We start from the raw sequence: 20,684 nt of genomic DNA, 5'->3' as shown, positions 1-20,684 counted from the left end.
AAATACATTGGGGGGGGGGGGGTAGGGTGTAAGAGGGGCCCCCCCAATCTGGGTGTCAGCGCCCCCCCCCCGCGTGTTGTGACAACACAGGGACGTCGTCAGGCACCCAGGGGTGCCCCCCCCGCCCCCACTTCCCTGTGACCCACGCAGGGGGGGACCAGGATCCGGTCACCCCAAATCTCACCCTGGGGGGGGGTGCGTGACGTCAGGGACCCCCTAAAGTTATTTTCGCCCCCCCCCCACGGAGGAAGGGGCAGGACACGCCCCGCCCCTCCCGTCCCGCTACTCCCAGTAACCGCGAGCACTGGGAGCGCGGGAGCTACTGGGTGTGGCCGCCCCACCCCCCACCGGAGGGGACCCGGGTGTCCTGCGACCCCCCCCCCCGCCTTAACCCGAGGGGGGGACGACCCCGGAACCCCCCCAACACCTGCGGGTGGGGCCAAAGAGGAACCCCCCGCCCCCCCCAAACTTCCCCTTCCAGCCCTGGGAACGGACCCGGGCGGCCGCGCTCCCCACGCCCCCCCCCCCGCCCTGCAACCGCGTGGGGGGGACCCGGCCGCTGCCCCCCGCCCCCCCCAAGGGAAAAAAGGGACCCGGGAGGCAGCGGGGACCCCCCCACGCGTCCGACAGCCCCGCCCCCCCAGTGAAATGGGGAAACTGAGGCACGGCGGGTCCCGGGAGGAACCATTATCCTGGGGAGGGGTGGGGGTGTCCAGGCCCGGGGGGGGAACGGGGGGGGTCCCGGGGGGGTGTTTTGGGAGGGTGTGGGGGGGGTGTTTTTTGGGGTGGGGGGGCCGGGTCTCACCGAGGCGCCCAGCGGGTCCCATCGCGGCGGTTGTGGCCGGGCCGAGGTCGGGGACTTATACCCTCGGAGGGGGGCGGAGCCGGGGGCGTGGCCTGTGTGATGGGGGCGTGGCCTGGGGCTATGGCAGAATCCCCCCCATCGCGGGGAGAGGGCGTGGCCATGGGGGAAGGCCCTGCCCCTGGGCGGGGCGAAGGAGGCCCCGCCCCAGACCCTTCCCCACCGCCTGTCCCCCCCCCCGGGGCCTCCCTGTCCCCCCCACGTGTCCCTCAGGTCCCCCCCGCACCCCCCCGTGACGCGTGTCCCCCCCCAACAGAGGTGGCGGCGACCCGCTCCAAGAACTGGTGTCACCTTTATTGGTTCCCGTCCGCGATTGGCCCCACGGTGACCTTGACCCCGTGGTGACCTTGACCCCGTGGTGGCCATCATCACCCCGTGGTGGCCGTGGCCCTGCTGGCAGCGCCCCCTGGCTAGTGGCCATCCCCTCGGTGACCACCTGAGGTGGCCCCGTGGTGGCCCAACCCGTGCTGGCCCTGCTCATCTCCCCAGTGGCCCTGGTGGTCCCCGTGGTGGCCCTGGCCACCCTCTCAGTGGCCATGGTGGCCCTTGGCTGTCCTCCTGTCCCTTTGGTGGCCCACCTCTACGGTAGCCAAACTGTCCCTGTGGTCACCTTGGTGGCCCCAGCGCTGCTTGTGACTGTCCCCATGGTGGCCCTGACCAGGCTCTTGGTGGCCCTGGCTGTCCTCTGGTCCCTTTGGTGGCCCTGGCCACCTCCGTGGTGGCCATGGTGGCCTCAGCAGTGGCTATCTCTGTGGTGGCCGTCCCTGTGGTGGCCCTGGCTCTCCCCATGGTGGCCCTGGCCATTTCCTGACTCTTTTCTGTGGTAGACCCTCGGTGGCCCCGTGGTGGCCCTTAGGTGGCCCCCCGTGGTGACCCTGCTGGTCCCTTGGTGGCCCTTGGTGGCCCCGTGTCCCCTCCGGTTTCCTCCTCCGGTTTCGTTGGTTTGACGCACTCGACCCAAAGTTGGTTTGGCAGAATTGGGGGGGGGGGGGGAAGGGAAGGGGGCCCCCCCAAAACACAGGGGGGGCAGGGGGGGGAAAGGGGAACCCCAAGATTCAGGAGGGAGGGGGGAAAATCCCTCCCTCCCCCCCCCCCCAAAATTGGGGGTCCCCAAGTGGCCGGTGGGTTGTGGGGGGCCCCACCCCCATGTTAAAGGGGGGGGGGGGGAAGGGGCACCCCAAAACCTGGGGGGGGGGGCTGGACCCTCTGTGTCCCCCCCCCCCCTCCAACTGCCGACCAGGAGCTTGGGGGGTTCCCAAAACCTGGGGGGGTCCCTGATACCCTGGGGGGGTCCCCAAATTCTGGGGGGGGTCCCCAGAACGTGGGGAGGTCCCCGGATCCCAGGGGGATCCCCAAGCGGTGGGGGGGGGTGTCCCAAAATATGGGGGGCCCTAAATATTGGGGGTGTCCCCCAAATTCTGGGGACGTCCTCAGACACAAAGGGGGGGGTCCCCAGATCCCAGAGGGGGATCCCCAAAATAGGGGGTGACCCTAAATCCTGGGGGTGTCCCCAAATTCCGTGGGGACCCCAGATTCAAGGGGGGGGGGAATCCCCAATACCCTGGGGGGGGTTATCCCCAAATATGGGGGCCCCTAAATACTGGAGGAGCCCCCAAATTTCATGGGGGGGTCCCCGGAACTTAGGGGGGGCTCCCCAAGCCCTGGGAGGGTGTTCCTCATCCCTTCCCACGCCCCCCCCCCCCCCGGATTATTTTTGGGGGTCCGGTGGGGGGGGGGGGTCCCCCCCATCCCTATGTACAGCGCGGCGAGGCCCCCCAAGCTGGGGTGGGGGGGGCGCTTGTGCTTCCAGGGGGGGCCCCGCCGGGATGGGGAGGGGGACCCCCGGGGGGGATTGGAGGGAGGGGAGGGGGGGCAGTTTGGGGGGCCCCCCCGTGCCTCAGTTTCCCCGGGGGGCTGGTCCATTTACATCTATATTACAAGGGAAAATGTGTCTTTTTTGGGGGGTGTGTGTGGGGGTTTTTTGGCAACAAAAGTGTCAGCCGGGGGGGGGGGGGGGTGTACCCCCATTTTGGGGGGGGGGGGCCCTCTTTTTGTGGGGAGGGGGGGACGTTCCCCCCCCCCCCATCCTCACCCCGGCCTGCTGCTGCCAAGGACACGGGGGCTCCCCAGATGGCTTTTGGTGGCCCCCCCCCCCCCAAAATGGGGCTGTCAGACCCCCAGCTCTGGACATGCCCCCCCCCCCTCCTCCCCCCCCCCCCCAATTCCCCCACTCGGGTTGGGGGGGCCCCCCCATGTCCAGGGTGGGGGGCACGAGGACACCCCCCCCCGCCATGTCCGGTGTTGGGGGGAAGGGGGGGGGCACGAGGACCCTCGTGTCAACACGGGGAGGGGGGGCACAAGGGGCTCACGTCCAGCTGGGGGGGCAAGGGGGGGGCGGTGAAGTGCCCTCGTGCGAGGCCGCGTCCTCGTGCAAGGCGGGGTCCTCGTGCAAGGCCATGTCCAGGTGCGAGGGCAGGTCCTTGTGCGAGGGCGGGGTGACGTGGGAGGGAGGCTCCTTGTGCGACGCCAGGGCCCCGTGCGACGGCAGGTCCTCGTGCAAAGCCGGGTCTCCGGGTGAGGCCAGGCCCTCGTGCGAGGGTGGGTCCTCGTGCAAAGCCGGGTCTCCGGGTGAGGCTGGGCGCTCGTGCGAAGCCTGGTCCCCGTGCGAGGTGAGGATGACGTGCAAGGTTGGGTCCCCGGGTGAAGTGAGGCCCCCGTGCAAAGCCAAGCCCTCGTGCGAGGCCAGGTCCTCGTGTGAAGCCAGATCCTTGCACGAGCCTGGATCTTTGTGCAAGGCTGGGTCCTCGTGTGAAGCTGGGTCTTTGCTTGAGGCCGAATTCTCGTGCAACTCCAGACCCCCGTGCGAGGCCGGGTCTTTGCGCGAGGCTGGATCCTCGTGCCAGGCCGCATTCTTGCACAAGCCTGGATCCTTGCGTGAGGCTGGGTCCTCGTGCGAAGCCAGATCCTTACACGAGCCTCAATCCTCGTGCAAGGCCGGGTCCTCATGCGAAGCTGGATCCTTGTGTGAGGCCGGGTCCTCGTGCGAAGCCAGACTCTTGCTTGAGGCCAGGCCCTTGTGCAAGGCAGGATCCTCGTGCAAGGCCGCCCCCCCACGAGGCGGGATCCTCGTGCAAGGCTGGATCCTCGTGCGAGGCCGCCTCAGAGGCTGGTGACCAGCTGCATCTGCCCGTCGGGCTCGGCCCCCCCAGGCCCCTCGACCCCCCCAAAGGCTCGGGGCTGTGGCGGCGGGCGGGGGGGGGCGCCCGGGGGGGCCCCCCCAGATAAGGGGGTGCGGGGGGGGGCACCTCGGGGCTGCTGTCGGGATAAACCGAGTCCCGAGGTGGGGGGGGGGCAGGTGGGGGGGGGGTGACGGGGTCCCGGGGGGGTTCTGGGGGGGTCCCAGCCCCCCTTGGGCTCGCGTCAACTCTTGGTAGAGGAGTCCCAGCTCGGGGGCGCCGGGGGGGGGGTCGGCGGGGGGTGGGGGGGCGGGGGGGGGGCCGGCGTGCGAGGAGGCCCCCCCGGCGTGCGAGGGGGGGCCCCCACCGCCCCCCCCCGCCCCGTGCGAGGCGGCCGCTCGCAGGTTGTTGTGCACCAGCTCGGAAATGATCATTTTCTCCAGGGCGGCGGGATCGGGGGGGCCGCGGCGGGTTTCGGGGGGGGGTGGGGGCCCCCCCGGCCCCCCCCCCCGGCCTGGGCCCCCCCCCGCCCTCGGGCCCCCCCCGCAGGCTGTAGCTGTTGTTGAAGTTGCCGTTGAGGGGAAGAGGCTCCGGTGGGTCCCGGGGGCCGCCCGGGGGGGCTCTGTGGGGAGGGGGGGGTCAGAGGTATGAATTTGGGGGGGGGGGGGGAATGAGGGGTTATGGGGGGAGCACAGGAGTGGGGGGGGTGAGGGGGGTACATAGATGTGGGGTGTCAAGCATTGGGGGGGGGCATGGGGGTGTGAGGGACCGCGAGGGGACTGGGGGGGCACAAGGAAGTGGGGGGGTCACAAAGAAGTGGGGGGGCACGAGGAAGTGGGGGGGGGCACATGGGGACTTGGGGGGGGGCACAAGAAAGACAAGAAAGTGGGGGGGACATGTGAACAATTTGGGGGGGGGGGCATGAGGAAATGGGGGGCAGGAGTTGGGGGGGGTGTGAGGGGACTGGGGGGGCACTGGGGGGGGCCACCGGGGAGACAGAAGGGGTTGGGGGGGGCAGAAGGGGACACGAGGGGGGGCACTTACTGCTCTCGCGGAAGCTCCCTGGGGACAGAGGCAGCAGTTAGGGAGGGACCTTGACCCCCCCTCAGCCCCCAGTGCCCCCCCCAACACCCCCCCCCAGCCCCCCATGGTCCCCCCCAAACCCCCGTGGCCCCCCCCCAGCCCCTGGGGTGGGGGGATTTGGGGTGGAGTATGGGGGGGGGGGGCTTCTCTCCCTGTACCCACCTGAGGAGGTGAAGGGTGGGGGCAGTTGGGGGATATGGGGGGGGCACAGGGGGGGTTTGGGGGGGTCAGTACCCCCATATCTCTCCAGGGAGGTGAGGGTGGGGGGCACTCAGGGGGTGTTTGGGGGTGCCCCCCCCCTAGTAATTATTTGGGGAGTTGAAAGTGTGTGTGGGGGTCCTGGGAGTTTGAGGGGGAGTTTGGGGGGGTCAGAACCCCCTTTATGCACCTGGGGAGGTGAAATTGGGGGACTCATGGGGGGGGGGGGCATATGTGGCTAGAGGGCCAGGCCCCCCCCAAAACACGCCCCCCCACCCAGCTGGGGAGTTGAAGGAGGGGGTGTGGTTATAGCTGGGGGGTCCCAGGGGGTTTGGAGGGGGGTGAGGGAAGTTTGGGGGGCCGGGCCCCCCCCAATACCCACCTGGGGAGGTGAAGGCGGGGGGCGAGGCGGGGGCAAAACCCACCGACTCGGCGATGAGGGTGTTGTAGGGGCTGGACCCCCCCCGCGGCTGCAGCACCGGGTTGGGCAGCAGGTGGTTCCCCATGGTCCCTGCGGAAAGAGGGGGGTCGGTGCCCCCCACCCCGGGCCGGGGGGAGCCCAGGGGGGTCCTAGAAGGGTCCTAAAAGGGGGTTGAGGGATCCCAGGGGGTCCTGGGGGCGTTGGGGGGGTCCCAGAGGTGTGTGGCGGGGTCCTGGGGGGGTTCCCAGAGGGTCTGGGGGGTTCCCAAGAGACCTTGGGGGGGTCCCAGAGGTTTGGGGGGGGGGGGGGGCCCTGGGGGCTCCCAGGAGGTTGGAGGGGTCGTCCTGGAGGGGGTCCCAGAGTGTCGGGGGGGGGTCCCAAGAGGTGTCTGGGGTCATACTGTGGGGGTCCCAGAGGGGGCTGAGGAATCCCAGGGGGTCCCAGATGGGGTCCTGGGGGGTCCTGGAGGAGTTGGGGGGTTCCGAGGGGTCCCACGGGGGTGGGGGGATGGTCCGAGGGGGTCCCAGGGGATCTGGGGGGGGGGGGGGTCCCGGGGGGCTCTCACCTTGGTTCAGGGTCGGGGGGGGGTCCCGGGGGGTCTCATTTCGGTTCAGGGTCAGGGGGGGTCCCGGGGGGGTCTCATTTCGGTTCAGGGTCAGGGGGGGTCCCGGAGGGGGGTCTCACCTCGGTTCAGGGTCAGGGGGGGGGGTCCCGGGGGGGGTCTCACCTCGGTTCAGGGTCGGGGTGCTGTTCAGGTCCCCCGCCATGAAGCTGGACTCCGTCTGCTTCCGCACGGTGTCGTTCCACATCCTCCGGATCCGGCTCTGGGGACAAGTGGTGTGGCTGAGACCACCCCTCTGGGACCCCCCACGGCCCCCCCCTGCCCTGGGGACCCATCCGCCCCCCGGGGACCCTCCACTTTGGGTCCCCATCACCCCCAGGACCCCCCTCACCCCCCACACACGTTGTCCCCAAGCCTCATCGCTTTTGGCGACCCCTCTCCCTTTCTGGGGGCCCCCACCCTGAGCACCCTAACCCCCCCCCCAGCCCCCCAGTACCCCCTCGACCATGGGGACACACACCCACCCCCTGGGTGCCCCCCTAATCACAATTCCGCCCCCCCCATCCATCACCCCCACCCCAGAGCAGTGTCACCAATTTGGGGGGGGGTGTGGGTGTGTCTGAGGGTGCTGGGAGGGATCTGGGTGTGATGACAGAATCTGGGGGTGTCGGGGCGGGGTTTGGGGTGCCGGGGGGGTCCCACCTGGGTGCCGGTGTAGTAGCGGGTGTTGGTGCGGATGGCCGAGGTTTTGAGGGCGCCCAGGGTGGTCCCGGGGGGCTGCGCAGGCAGCAGGACGTGTGCCGCAGGCACTTGCTCAGCTCCCGGTGCACCTTGTTTATTTTTTTTGGGGGGGGGGGGGGGGGGGGATGTTAACAGTGAGGCAGGGGGCAGCACCCCAGGGAACCCCCCGATTAGGGGATGCCCCACTATGTGGACCCCCCCCAACAACTGCTGGAGGGTGGATCCCTCATCACTGGGTCCCCCCACCCTGGGACAACCCCCCCGTCTCCCCTGAGCACCTAAATCCTTGGGGACCCCCCCCCCCAGCACCCCCCCATTCCCCTGAGACACCCCCCCCCATTGTACGCCCCCCCCCCAGGGCCCCCCATATCCCTGTCCCCCTCCCTCAATCCGGAGCTCCTTACCCCACATACCTCCAACCCTGGGGTGTCCCCCCCCCACATCCCCTGGTGCCCGCCCCGGGTGTTTGCCCCCCAACTTTGGTGCCCCCCTCCCTCCTTTTCCAGACAGCTCAGATCAAAACAAACGTGCCCCACAACGACCCCCTGCCCCACCTCAGGGTGCCCCCCTCAGGGTGCTCCCCCACCCCTGGGTGCCTCCCCCCCCCCCCCCCCCCCCGTTATTTTTCCAGAGAGTTCAAAGACCAAGGTGCCGCACACCCACCCGCTGCCCCACGTCACCCACCCTGGGTGCCCCCCAACACTTGGGTGCTGCCCTCCCACCCCTCCCCGACTCCTGGGTGCCCCCCACCCACTTTTTTCTGGAGGGCGCAGTGGAAGACGAAGATGAAGGTGCCCTGCAGGGCGTTGCAGGCGGTGAAGAGCGAGGCCGTCAGCACCGACTCCCGGGTGACGGAAGAGGAGGCCGAAGGCCCAGGTCAGCCCCAGCAGCAGCAGCAGCGCGATGGCCCCCAGCGCCCAGGACCTTGGGGAGAGGGGGGGGCAAAGTGGGGGGCAGGGAGCCCCAGTAGCCATGAATCGGGGGGTAAATGTGGGCAGGGACCCCCAGGATTGGGGGGGGCGGTAGAGGGGGTCAGGGACACCCAACAGTCACAATTTGGGGGGACACAGGGGGTTGAGGGAGCACAGGGATCCCCAGCAGCCATGAACGGCGGGGTAAGTGTGGGCACAGGGACCCCCAGGATTGGGGGGGGAGGGAGTAGAGGGGGGTCAGGGACACCCAGCACCCACAATTTGGGGGGACATGGTGTTAAGAGGGCTCAGGGACCCCCAGCAGCCATGAACTGGGGGGTAAATGTGGGCACAGGGACCCCCAGGATTTGGGGGGATGGAGGGTGGCTCAGGGACACCCAACAGTCACGTTTTGGGGCGACACAGGGGGTTGAGGGAGGAAAAGGAACCCCCCAGCACCCACAATCAGGGGTCCCACGGGTTGGGGGGGGTGCAGGGACCCCCAGCACTTGGGAATTGGGGGGTACAGTGGGACAGGGACCCCCAACACCCCTGACCTGGGGGATCAGAGTGTTTGGGGGACGTGGGTGGGTCTTATCTATGTTTTGGGGTCCCCTGTTGAGTCCCAATTTGGGGAGATCTCTCCCCATTCTGGGGTGCAGCTTTTGAGCCACTGGTGCGAGTTTAGGGGTGTTTGTCCCTGTTTTGGGGCCTCATGGTGGTGAATCTTAGTTTTGGGAACCCTTCCTCATGTGGGGGGGGGTGGTTCCTGGGGTCCGTTTTTGGGGGTTTTTCCCCCCATTTTCAGGGTCTCACTTGATGCTGTCGAGGCGGCTGGAGTCAGGTTTGAGGGCGGCGGAGCTGCGCACCATCTTGTGCAGCGTCACCAGCAGGAACACCAGCGTCACCTGTGGGGAAGGCCCTCAGCACCCCACGGTGACACCCCCAAAAATTGCCCCCCCCCCCCCAGTCCATTCCATGGGGCACCCCATGGCCCCTCAGCAACCCCCACCCCATGGTGGGACCCACAGTCCATCCCGCGGGATCCCCGCCCCCCCCAGGTGCCACCCAACCTCATGGCAGGACCCTCAGCACCCCCCACCCGGCGGTGGGACCCCCCAGGACCCCTCACCCCCCAGTGGGACCCCCCGGCCCCCCCTGACCAGGATGACGAAGGCCACGGGGCCAATGAAGCTCCAGATGAAGTAGTTGTCCACACGCAGCCAGCACCTGGGGGGTGGGTGGGGCGTCAGGAGACCACGCCCCTTCCTGGACAAGAGACCACACCCCCAGGGACCAAGTGCCCCCCTGCTTTAATCAGGCCACGCCCCCCACTGCTCAGACCACGCCCACAGATGCCAGGCCCCACCCCCAAGCCCCATCCCCTCATCTCTGTAATGAGTGTCAGTTGTTAGTGCAGAAGCCCCGCCCCTACATCAGGCCCCACCCCTATGACTCAGGCCCCACCCCCAGGGCTGCCATTCATGCTTGGTCAGTGCCCACAGCTGCCATGACAGTGGGGAAGCCCCGCCCCCAGGGCTCAAGCTCTGCCCCCCAGGGCTCAGGCCCCGCCCCCAGGGCCCCCATTCATGCCTGGCCAGTGCCAGGAGTCTGCCCCCCAGGACGGGGCTAAGGGGGTTCTTGGGGGTTGGGAAGGGAATGAGGGGAGAGCTCGGAAGGTTGGGGACCGTAGGGGGATGCAGTGGGGTCCCTGGGGATACGTGGGGTATCCCAAGGGTGGGGTAAGAGTCATAGGGGGGGTCCTTGGGGCTGGGTGGGGGTCCTAAAGGTGGGGTGAGGGTCCCAGGAGGAGACCTGGGGCTGGGTGAGGGTCCCGAGGGTGGGGTGAGGGTCCCAGGAGGAGACCTGGGGCTGGGTGAGGGTCCCGAGGGTGGGGTGAGGGTCCCAGGAGGAGACCTGGGGCTGGGTGAGGGTCCCGAGGGTGGGGTGAGGGTCCCAGGAGGGGACCTGGGGCTGGGTGAGGGTCCCGAGGGTGGGGTGAGGGTCCCAGGAGGGGACCTGGGGCTGGGTGAGGGTCCCAAGCGTGGGGTGAGGGTCCCAGGAGGGGACCTGGGGCTGGATGACTGTCCATGTCAACCGCCATGGCAGTAGGGAAAGCCCTGCCCCCAGCGCTAAAGCCCCACCTCCAGCACTCAAGCTCCACCCGCAGGGCTCAGGCCCCGCCCCCAGGGCCCCCACTCACGCCTGGTCGGTGCCGTAGCTGCGGTGGTCGACGGCGGCGGCCACGGCCACCACGACGGCGGGAAAGCAGTAGCCACCGGCGTAGTAGTACTTGCGTCGGGAGAGATCGCTCTCGAAGACCTCGAGCAGCAGCAGGTAGAGGTGGACGCCCTCCAGGCACAGCCAGGAGAAGGACGCCAGGAAAAAGTAGTGCAGCAGCCCCGCGAAGATGGGGCAGGCCACCTGCGGGGAGGGGGACAGGATGGTGAGAGGACCCTGTGAAGGTGAGGGAGGACACCTGCAGGGACTGGGGTCCTTGGGAGGTCCCTGGGATACACTGGAGGGTCCCCCTAAGGTGGCAGTGGGGATCCCCAGGAGTTGCAGGAGGTTCCAGGGGTTCGTGGGGTGCTGGGGGGGAGTGCAGAGGGTCCCAGGTGTGCCATGGGGTGTCTGTGGGTGTTGCAGGGAGGTCCCAGAGTTCCTGTGAGAGGTGCAAGAGGCCCTAGGGGTGCCATAGCGGTTGCAGGGGGTCCCAGGGGTGCCCTGGGGGTTGCAGGGGGTCCCAGGGGTGCCCTGGGGATTGTAGGAAGCCTCAGAGGTGCCATAGGGGTTTCAGGGGGTCCCAGGGGTGCCCTGGGGGTTGTAGGAAGCCTCAGGGGTGCCATGGGGGGTGCAGGGGGTCCCAAGGGGGGTGCAGGGGGTCCCAGGGGTGTTGTAGGGGGTCCTGTGAGGGTCTCAGGGATGTCGTGGGGAATCTGCGGGGGTTTCAGGAGGCCTCAGAGGTCCCGTAGGAGGTGCAGGGGATACCAGGGGTGCCCTGGGGGTGTGCAGAGGGTCCCAGGGGTGCCATAGGGGTCCCACAGGGGTCTCAGGGATGTCATGGGGAGTCTGTGGGGGTTGCAGGAGGCCCCAGAGGTCCCGTGGGAGGTTCAGGAGGTCCCAGAGGTGCCATAGGGGGTCCAATGGGGGTCTCAGGCGCCCTCAGACCTGGTACTGGGTCTTATCAATGCCGACGAGGAAGACGAGCTCGGCGAGGAAGAGGCTGATGCAGAGGTTCTTGTGGATGGTGGTGCGGTCGGAGGGCAGCCCCCGCAGGCAGCAGAAGGCCGAGATGCAGACGCCCAGACAGACCAGGGCCACCACGATGCCCACCCAGGAGATCACCGAGAGCAGCACCTCGTTCAATCGCCCCTGGTACTAAAGAAAAAAAACCAACAACAAACCCAAACAAGAGGTGCAAACATCACTCCGTTGTTCTCGAAAGCGTCCCCAAAGTTCTGCGTCCCCCGTCTGAAGCTCACGCTTTCGCGGTGGGCCATGAGGACGGCGAAGTTGGTGAGGTGGCTGCAGGCGCAGGAGGTGTGGGTGGCGTTGGTGTCGAGCAGGCGGCAGCCCTGCGTCGACCAGTGCCCCGTCATCGACCGCTCCGAGTAGTTCCAGAAGGAGCAGTTGGCGTTGAAATGGTTCTTTGCCTGGTGGGGAGAAAGATTTGAGGGGGATTGAGGGGGTTCTTGGGGGTTGGGAAGGGAATGAGGGGAGAGCTCGGAAGGTTGGGGATCGTAGGGGGATGCAGTGGGGTCCCTGGGGATACGTGGGGTATCCCAAGGGTGGGGTAAGAGTCATGGGGGGGGTCCTTGGGGCTGGGTGGGGGTCCTAAAGGTGGGGTGAGGGTCCCAGGAGGGGACCTGGGGCTGGGTGAGGGTCTCAAGGACAGGGTGAGAGTCCCAGGGGGTCCCTGGAGCTGGGTGAGGGTCCCCAGAGCTGGGTGGGGGTCCTGGAAAGGCCCTGGGGCAAGGGTGGGAGTCCCAGTAAGGTCCTCAAGCCTGGGTGGGGGTCCCTGGAGCTGGGGAGAGGGGGGATGTCCTAGGGGGATCCCCAAAGCTGAGAGAGGCTCTCTGGGGTGTCCCTGGGGCTATGGGGGTGGTCCTGGGTGGGTGGGTGCCCACCTCGAGGTGGGGCAGGGTGAAGATGACGGGGTCCATGAGGAAGACGCGGCTGGACTCCTTGTTGATGGAGGCGGCGATGACCTGGGAGTTGACAACAAGGGGGGGGGCGCGGGCCCCAACCTCCCCCCCCAGCCGCACCGTCGCGTTCTCCGTCGAGAGGAAGAGCCCCAGGTTGTTGTAGAGGATGAAAACTACCTTCACCACCCCTGGGGGAGCCGTCTGTCAGACTCCTGCCCCGCCAAGTCCCCCCTCCAAATCCCCCCAGTCCCCCCCCGGGCCGTCTGTTCTCCCTGGGACCCCATAGAGCCCCCCCCCAACCCTCCTGACCATCCCGGGATACTCTGAAAATATCCCCAGACCCTCTTGGGACCCTGAGGTCTCCTGGGACCCCCAAAGACCCCCTACAAAACCCTCCAGATCCCCTCCAGCCTCTCCTGGGACCCCCCAAATACCCTCAAATATCCCCTGACCCACCTGAGGCCCGCCCAGGACCCCCAAACCTCCACAATGATCCCCAAACACCCCCCCCCAAATCATCCCAGATCCCCTTCCAGCCTCTCCTGGCAACCCCAAAAGCTCCTCAAATATCCCCTGACCCACCTGAGACCCCTTCAGGATCCCCAAATGTCCACAATGACCCCCAAGACCCCCCCCAAATTATCCCAGACCTCCCCTTGAGCCCCCCAAAATCTCCCCTGTTCCTCTCAAGACCCCTGACCTCTGCGTTCCCCCTTCCCAGACTCCTGCTGACCCCCCCAAAGTTCCCCCAACCCCCCAAAAAACCCCTCCACTGGGACCCCTGAGAGCCCCCTGGCCCTTCAGACCCCCTCGAAGGACCCTCAAGACCCCCTCAGGTGCCCCCCTGGCCCCCCCCTCCCCACAGCCTCTCACCGTTGCGGCTGTTCTGTTTGAGGGTGTTGGCTGAGAGCTGGATGAAACTTTCACCCCCAAATTCCTGGGGGAAAACCAGCTCCTGGACCTGCCCCTCAGTGTTCAGCACTGTCACCTCCAGCACTGGGGGAGAGCACACGCGTGTCATCGCACACGCGTGTCATCACACATGTATGGGGTTCTCTCAGGGACCCGAGTGTCCCCTGAAGACCCAGACATCTGGGCAAGGGTCACCCCCACCCTATCAGGGACCCCCAGGGAGGGGACAGGGGGATTTAGGGGAGGACCCCTGGGGACCCAGGTGCCCTCCTGAGTATCCAGGCATATGGGTGGGGGTCTCCCTCACCCTTGTGGAGACCCTGGGGAGGAGACTGGGATTTGAGGGAGGACCCCTGGGGACCCAGGCGTGTGGGTCTCCCTCACCCATCTGGGGGTCCTGGGGAGGGGTCAGGGGATTTGAGAGAACTTCATGGATCCAGGTACCCCCTGAGGACCTCGACATCTGGGCAGGGGTCACCTCCACCCTATCAGGGGCTCCCAGGAGGGAGCAGAGGATATGGAGGAGGATCCCTGGGGACCCAGGTGACCCCTGAGGATCCAGACATTTGGGTTGGGGACTCCCTCACCCTTCTGGAGACCCTGGGGAAGGTAGAGGGCATTTGGGAGAGAATCTCAGGGACCTAGATGACTCCTGAAGATCCAGACATCTGGGCAGGGGTCACCCCCCCCTGCCAGGGACGCCTGAGCGGGGACAGGGATTTGGGGGAGGACCCCTGGGGACACTGTTGAGCGGACAAGGACCCTTCCCTGGGGGTCTCACCCAGGTTCTGGCGGGCGGCGAGGAAGCGGGCGGGCTCCTTGACGTTGTCGGCCAGGAGGAAGGCGCCTTCCTCCAGCACGTCCAGCAGCATGGTGGCCGTGTGCGCCTGCTCCGAGCCGTTCATGTCCCGCCAGGACTCCAGCGCCTCCGGGCGCAGCAGGTTGTCCACCGCCTCCACCACCGCCTGCAGGGAAGGGGCGGGATTAGCCCCGCCCACCGCAGGCCACACCCATTGCCCCACCCACTGACATGTCCCCAGCTCACACACAGGCCCCGCCCCCAGGCCCCACCCACCTGCATAGCTCCCCACCCACTGCTAACCCCGCCCATGCAGATAACCCATCCAGTCAGGCCCCACCGACCAGCACAGCCCCACAGCTGATAGGCCCCATCCCCCTGGACACACCCACTACAGGCTCCACCCACACCCTGCCCATCACCCCAAAAGCCCCACCCACCAGCATGGCCCCATGCTAATAGGCCTCACCCCCTGGACACACCCACCAGAGGCTCCACCCACACCCTGCCCATCACCCCAAAAGCCCCACCCACCAGCACAGCCCCATGCTGATAGGCCTCACCCCCTGGACACACCCACCAGAGGCTCCACCCACACCCTGCCCATCACCCCAAAAGCCCCACCCACCAGCACAGCCCCATGCTGATAGGCCTCACCCCCTGGACACACCCACCAGAGGCTCCACCCACACCCTGCCCATCACCCCAAAAGCCCCACCCACCAGCACAGGCTCCACCTATGCCAAGATCCCACCCCCTCAGCCCCACCCTCACTAGACACACCACCCCAGCCACACCCACCCCATCCCAGGACACAACCCCCACCCACCCACAGACCACACCCACTCCCGCAGGCCCCACCCATTGACACCCACCATGGACACACACCCCCTCACATCCAGGCCTCACCCTGGCCACACACAGACCCCGCCCATTGATAGGCCCCACCCACTGACAGGCCCCGCCCCTCGGCTCACCTTGATGTAATCCTTGCAGGTGCGCTCCCGCTTGTGCATCTGGGGGGGAACCGATGGCATTGGGGAGGGGACCCCCATATACGGGGCTGTCAGACCCCCACATATGGGGCTGGGACCCTCAAAAATGGGGCTGTGGGGCCCCAGTGTCAGCAGCTGGAGAACCCTGATGTCTGGGGTGGGAGGACCTTGATATTTGGGGCAGAAGCACAACATTTTGGGCAGAAGAACCCCAGAATTTGGGGCAAGAGAACCCTGATGTTTGGGGCAGGAGGACCCCAGTATTTGGGGGAGGAGAACCTCAGTTTCTGGGGCAGGACCCCGACATTTGGGGCACAACCACAATATTTCAGGCAGAAGAACCCCAATATTTGGGGCAGAACCCCAACACTTGGGGCAGAAGGAGTCTGATCTCTTAGGGCAGGAGGACCCTGGCTTCCCGGACAGGGGACCCCAAAATTTGGGGCAGGAGCACCCCAATTATGGGGCTGGAGAAGCTCAGCTTCTGGCGCAGGAAGACCCCAACATTTGGGGCACAACTACAATAGTTCAGGCAGAAGAACCCCAATATTTGGGGCAGAACCCCAACACTTGGGGCAGGAAGACTCTGATCTCTAGGGCAGGAGGACCCTGGCTTCTGGGAGAGGGGACCCTAAAATTTGGGGCAGGACCCCAACACTTGGGGCAGGAAAACTCAGATGTTTAGGGCAGGGCCCCAACATCTGAGGTAGGAGAACCTTAACATCTGGGACAGGAGGGCTCTGATCTCTAAGGCAGAAGGACCTCGGCTTCTGGGACAGGGGACCCCAAAATGTGGGGCAGGAGCCCCCCAAAATTCACAGCAATCACATCCCAACTTCTGGGCAGGACAGAATCTCAGGATCAGGGCTGGAAAGACCCCAGGTTCCGTGGCCGGGCTTACCCCACCTTTGGGGTGAGGACTCCCCACACCTTTGGGGCTGAGTGTACCCCGATATAATGATTTGGGGGGGACTCCCCCTTCACCTTGTTGTAGTTCTTGCCAGCGGACTCGCGCTCCACGGGGCGCAGGGCCTGCAGCTGCGCGTCCAGGATGTCAAGGAGCTGCTCCAGCAGCCGCACGGCCGAGCTGACGTCGCCGGCGTAGACGGGGCCTCGCGTGTGCCGCGCCAGCTCGCTGGCGATGTTGGCCGCGTTCTCCCCGCTCTTGATCTGAAAAAAAAAGGGGGGGGGGTGTGAGTAGAGACCCCAGTATTTCCTCAGGGGATCCCCCAGGGGTGGGGATGGGGGATAGGGGTAACCCCCTGGGTGAGGATCAGCCGCCCCAGTGGGTCCCTGTGGGAGGGGGATGACCTGATGGCCCTCCGGGGAGGGATTTGGGGGAGGCACAGGGGCTTTTGGGGGGGCCACAAGGGGATTCTGGGGTGTCTCTGGATGAGTGGTGGAGCTGGGGGCTGGGGGGGGGGCCCAGGAGTGGGGGGGGGGCGGTGCCTGGGGAGGGGAGCAATGAGGGTCCTGAGGTGGGTCCCCACTGTGTGGGGAGAGTCCCTGGTTGGGGGGGGGGGGTGTGTCCCCATTTCGGAGGGGTCCCTGTTTTGGGGGTTTCCCAGTTTTGGGCCCCCCCCCGATACCTTCTGGGCCACCTGGTTGACCCAAGGGCTGGTGCAGTTGCTGAGGTCGGGCCCCCGGGGGTTCCAGACGCCCAGGCCCAGCAGGCACTGGAAGGAGGCGATGCCTGGCGGGGGGGGACGCACACACACACGGTGGGGGGGGGCGTCAGGGACACCCCACAGTGCCCCATTGCCCCCCCCAAACCCTCCAGCCCTGCCACAAGCCTCCTGTGGGACAACCACCCCCCAAATCCCATAGCCAACCCCCCTCTCCGAGTCCCCCCGACCACCTCCCCACCCCCCCCCATCCTGCACACTTCCCAGCCCCCCAAGACCCCCCCACAGTCCCCCTCTTGCCCCCATAACACCCCCTCAGACCCCCCGCCCAAGATCACCCCCATGCCTCCCAACTCCCCATCCCCCCGGGACACCCCCATAACCCCTCAGATCCCCATAACACCACTCAGCCCCCCCCCCAGCCACCAATTTCTCCCCACCCCTCCGATCCCTGGTCCCCCAGCACCCCCATGTACCCCCCTAACTCCCCAGACGCCCCCAGCCCCCCCCCAACCCCCAGAACATCCCCCAGGATCCCCCCTGAGCCCCATGGCACCCCCCAGCCCGCTCAAGACCCCCCCCCAACCCCATGTACCCCAGCACCCCCATGCCCTTCCTTAACACCCCATTCCCCCAGGTCGCCCGTGTAGCCCCCCAGCCCCCTGAGCCCCCCCATACCGCGGGTGCCCTTGGGGCAGGGTCTCTCCACCACCACCCCCTGCTGCGCCGCCGGCCATTGCACCCTCCGCACCTCCCGGGCCTCGCAGAGCCGTGCCGGCCCCCCCCCAGGGCCCCCCCCGGGCCCCCCCCCAGGCGGTCGGCGGGAGGGAGCAGGAGGTACCACCGGTGGGACCCCCACCCCATTATTGGGGGGGCCTGGAGAACCGGGGGGACCCCCAGGGGTAGCGGCGCTGTGGGCTGGGCCTGGGCCTGGGGGGGGGCCCGGGGGGGGGCCTGGGCGGGGGGTGAGGGGGCCCCGTCTTGCCGTGGGGGTGGGCCCGGGCGCCGCCGAGCTCCGAGCTGCCGTGGGTCGCGCCGGGGCTGCACTCGGGGCCGCTGTTGTCACCGGACCTGGGGAGAGGGACACACACGCACACAATTTTGGGGTGTGGGGGTGTCAGGATGAGGTGGAGCCCCCCCTGGAGTAAAGTCAGGTATTGGGCGGGGCCCCCCACCAGCCCCAGCCCCGGGTGGAAGGGACTGCAGGTATGTGGGGCAACCCCAAAGTGGCCCCGGGCCCCCAAGTATCTGGGGCTGCACCCCCAAATTAACCTGGACCCCTAAGGCTCTCCCCAAGTGACTAGGACACCCCCAAAGTGAATCCAGCCCCCAAGGGCTCCCCCCATGCGTCTGGGGCACCTCCAAAGTAAATGGGCCCCCCTCAGCTCCTCCCCAGTCCCCAGAGCCTCCCCTGAAGGAACCCAGACCCCCAGGGCTGCCCCAAGCACCTGGGGCACCCCCAAAGTAAACAAGGCCCCCACAGAGCTCCTCCCCATCCCCTAGAGCTTCTCCTGAAGGCATCCAGCCCCCAAGAGCTCCCCCCATGCGTCTGGGGCACCCCCAAAGTGAATGGGGCCCCCCAGCCCCCAGAGCCTCCCCTTGAAGGAACCCAGACCCCCAGGGCTCCCCCCATGTGTCTGGGGCATCCCCGAAGTAAAGTGAGACCCCCACGGCTGCCCCAAAGTAAACAGGACACCCCCCCAGCTCCTCCCCAGTCCCTAGAGCTTCTCCTGAAGGCATCCAGCCCCCAAGGGCTCCCCCCATATGTCTGGGACACCCCCAAAGTAAATGGGCCCCCACAGAGCTTCTCCCCAGTCCCTACAGCTTCTCCTGAAGGCATCCAGCCCCCAAGGGCTCCCCCCACATGTCTGGGACACCCCCAAAGTAAATGGGCCCCCACAGAGCTTCTCCCCAGTCCCTACAGCTTCTCCTGAAGGCATCCAGCCCCCAAGGGCTCCCCCCATGTGTCTGGGGCACCCCCAAAGTAAATGGGGCCCCCCCAGCTCCTCCCCATCCCCCAGAGCATTCCCTGAAGGAACCCAGACCCCCAGTACTGCCCCAGGCACCTGGGGCACCCCCAGAGTAAAAAGGGCCCCCACAGAGCTCCTCCCCATCCCCTAGAGCTTCTCCTGAAGGCATCCAGCCCCCTAGGGCTCCCCCCATGTGCGTCCCCCCCCCCCGCCATCTCCCAATCATCCTCTCACCAGCCCCGGGATCCGGCGGTCCAAACTCCAGCCCGTATCGTACCACGAAATAATTATTCCAGACGTAGAGTTGGTTGTCGCGGGGGTTGTAATCGACGGATGAAACGTACTGGTAGGGGTTAGGGAAGGGCATCTCCACCGCCTCGCCCCGGTTAGCCCGCGTGTTAAAAGCATAAGCCACCCGGTTGCCGGCGGCTTCGCTATCGTCGTCCACGTAGACGCTGCGGATGACGTAGAGGACGCCGCAGGCCATGAAGGCGTTGGAGGCGGCGCGTTTGTCGTAGCCGGTCTCCCAGGTACCCTCGAAGCGGAGGGTGTAAGGGTTGAGCTGACTGACCACCAAGCGGCCGCCGTTCCCCTCGGTGGCGTAAATAACCCATAAGCCGTCCTCGTCGACCGCTAAATCAATGTCGGTTTTGCCGCCCCAGCGATAGGGCGAAGTGTCGTGATAGTTGGCGGCGCCCACCACGGTTTCGCCGCTTTTGATGCGGGTGCGCAGGTCGTATTTGACGATGTTGCGGGTTCGTTCTTTGTTGTAAAAAACGGCGCCGTCGTAGACGACGAAGCCGGTGCCGTCGACGCGGTTGGGGAGGCGGTAGGTGGTGGTGTGGCGGGCGCCCACGTAGTCGTCCCAGGAGGCGTATTCGGTGAGCGTGTCGGTGCGATACGGCACCCAGGGCATGACGTAGAGGCGGTCGCCGGCTTGGAGGGGGTCACGGCACCAGGCGCCCGCTTGGTGTTGGGATTCGTGGCTGGAGGTGGGGGAACCGATGCGCTGGAGGGTGCCCGGGCAGACGAAGACTGTTGGGGGGGGGGGGGGTGGACAGAGGGAGGAGGGGATGGACAGAGGGACAGGGGACAGATGGGGGACGTGGGGATGGACGTGGGGATGGGGGGCAGGGGGATGGATGGATGGATGGACGTGGGGACAGATGGGGGGACACAGGGATGGACAGAGGGATGAGGGGCAGAGGGACAGATGGGACACAGGAATGGACACAGGGACAGACAGAGGGACAGATGGGGGACACGGGGATGGACACGGAGACAAGGGACAGATGGGGGACACGGGGATGGACACGGAGACAAGGGACAGATGGGGGACACAGGGATGGACAGAGGGATGAGGGACAGATGGAGGGACGCAGGGACAGATGGGACACAGGAATGGACATAGGGACAGACAGAGGGACAGATGGGGGACACGGGGATGGACACGGAGACAAGGGACAGATGGGGGACACGGGGATGGACAGAGGGATGAGGGACAGATGGGACACAGGAATGGACACAGGGACAGACAGAGGGACAGATGGGGGACACGGGGATGGACAGAGGGACAGGGGTAGAGGGACAGATAGATGGACACAGGGACAGACGGGATGACACAGGGATGGACAAAGGGACAGATGGAGGGACACAGGGACAGACGGGGGGACACAGGGATGGACATGGCGATGAGGGTCAGAGGGACAGACAGATGGACACAGGGACAGATGAGGGACACAGGGATGGCCACGGGAACAGGGGGCAGGACAGAGGGATGGGGGGGTAGAGGGACAGATGGATGGACACAGGGACAGGGGGCAGATGGGACACAAGGATGATCACAGGACGGGGGGACAGATGGATGGACACAGGGATGGGTATGAGGACAGACAGAGGGACATGGGGACACAGGGATGGACAGAGGGACAGGGGGCAGAGGGACAGACAGATGGACACGGGGACAGGGGCAGGACAGGGAGATGGGGGCAGAGGGACAGATGGGGGGACACGGGGATGGACACAGGGACAGACAGACGGGGCACAGCGATGGGGGGACGCGGGGATGGACAGACAGAGGGACATGGGGACGGACACATGGACGGACAGAGGGACAGACAGGGGGACAGACAGAGGGACGGGGACAGAGGGACAGGGAACGGGTGGGGCCAACCGGGGGGATGGGGGTGACACAGGGGGACAGACAGACACGGGGCCGGGGGACAGGAAGGGGACAGACGGACACGGGGCCAGCCGTGGGGACAGGGGGGGGGACAGCGAGAAG

The 20,684-nt window shown here is 66.9% G+C and overlaps 1 protein-coding gene across 1 annotated transcript; it reads right to left on the bottom strand.

Moving 5' to 3' along the window:
• Positions 1-3,227: 3,227 nt before the first annotated feature.
• Positions 3,228-20,620, bottom strand: LOC141972082 (adhesion G protein-coupled receptor L1-like). Its single transcript, XM_074929847.1, is given in 22 exon segments — positions 3,228-3,827; positions 4,278-4,660; positions 5,083-5,100; positions 5,702-5,830; positions 6,468-6,564; positions 7,005-7,063; positions 7,066-7,132; positions 7,798-7,896; positions 7,898-7,967; positions 8,771-8,862; positions 9,118-9,184; positions 10,158-10,378; positions 11,123-11,332; positions 11,437-11,607; positions 12,082-12,287; positions 12,973-13,095; positions 13,793-13,976; positions 14,788-14,826; positions 15,790-15,975; positions 16,395-16,498; positions 17,109-17,501; positions 18,635-20,620. Coding segments are annotated over 22 exon segments (4,971 nt in total). The 5' UTR covers positions 20,088-20,620.
• Positions 20,621-20,684: the final 64 nt, after the last annotated feature.

Source organism: Athene noctua, chromosome 31 (genome assembly GCF_965140245.1).
Source record: "Athene noctua chromosome 31, bAthNoc1.hap1.1, whole genome shotgun sequence".
Taxonomy (NCBI): Eukaryota; Metazoa; Chordata; class Aves; order Strigiformes; family Strigidae; genus Athene; species Athene noctua.
This window is presented reverse-complemented; position numbering and strand designations above follow the sequence as displayed.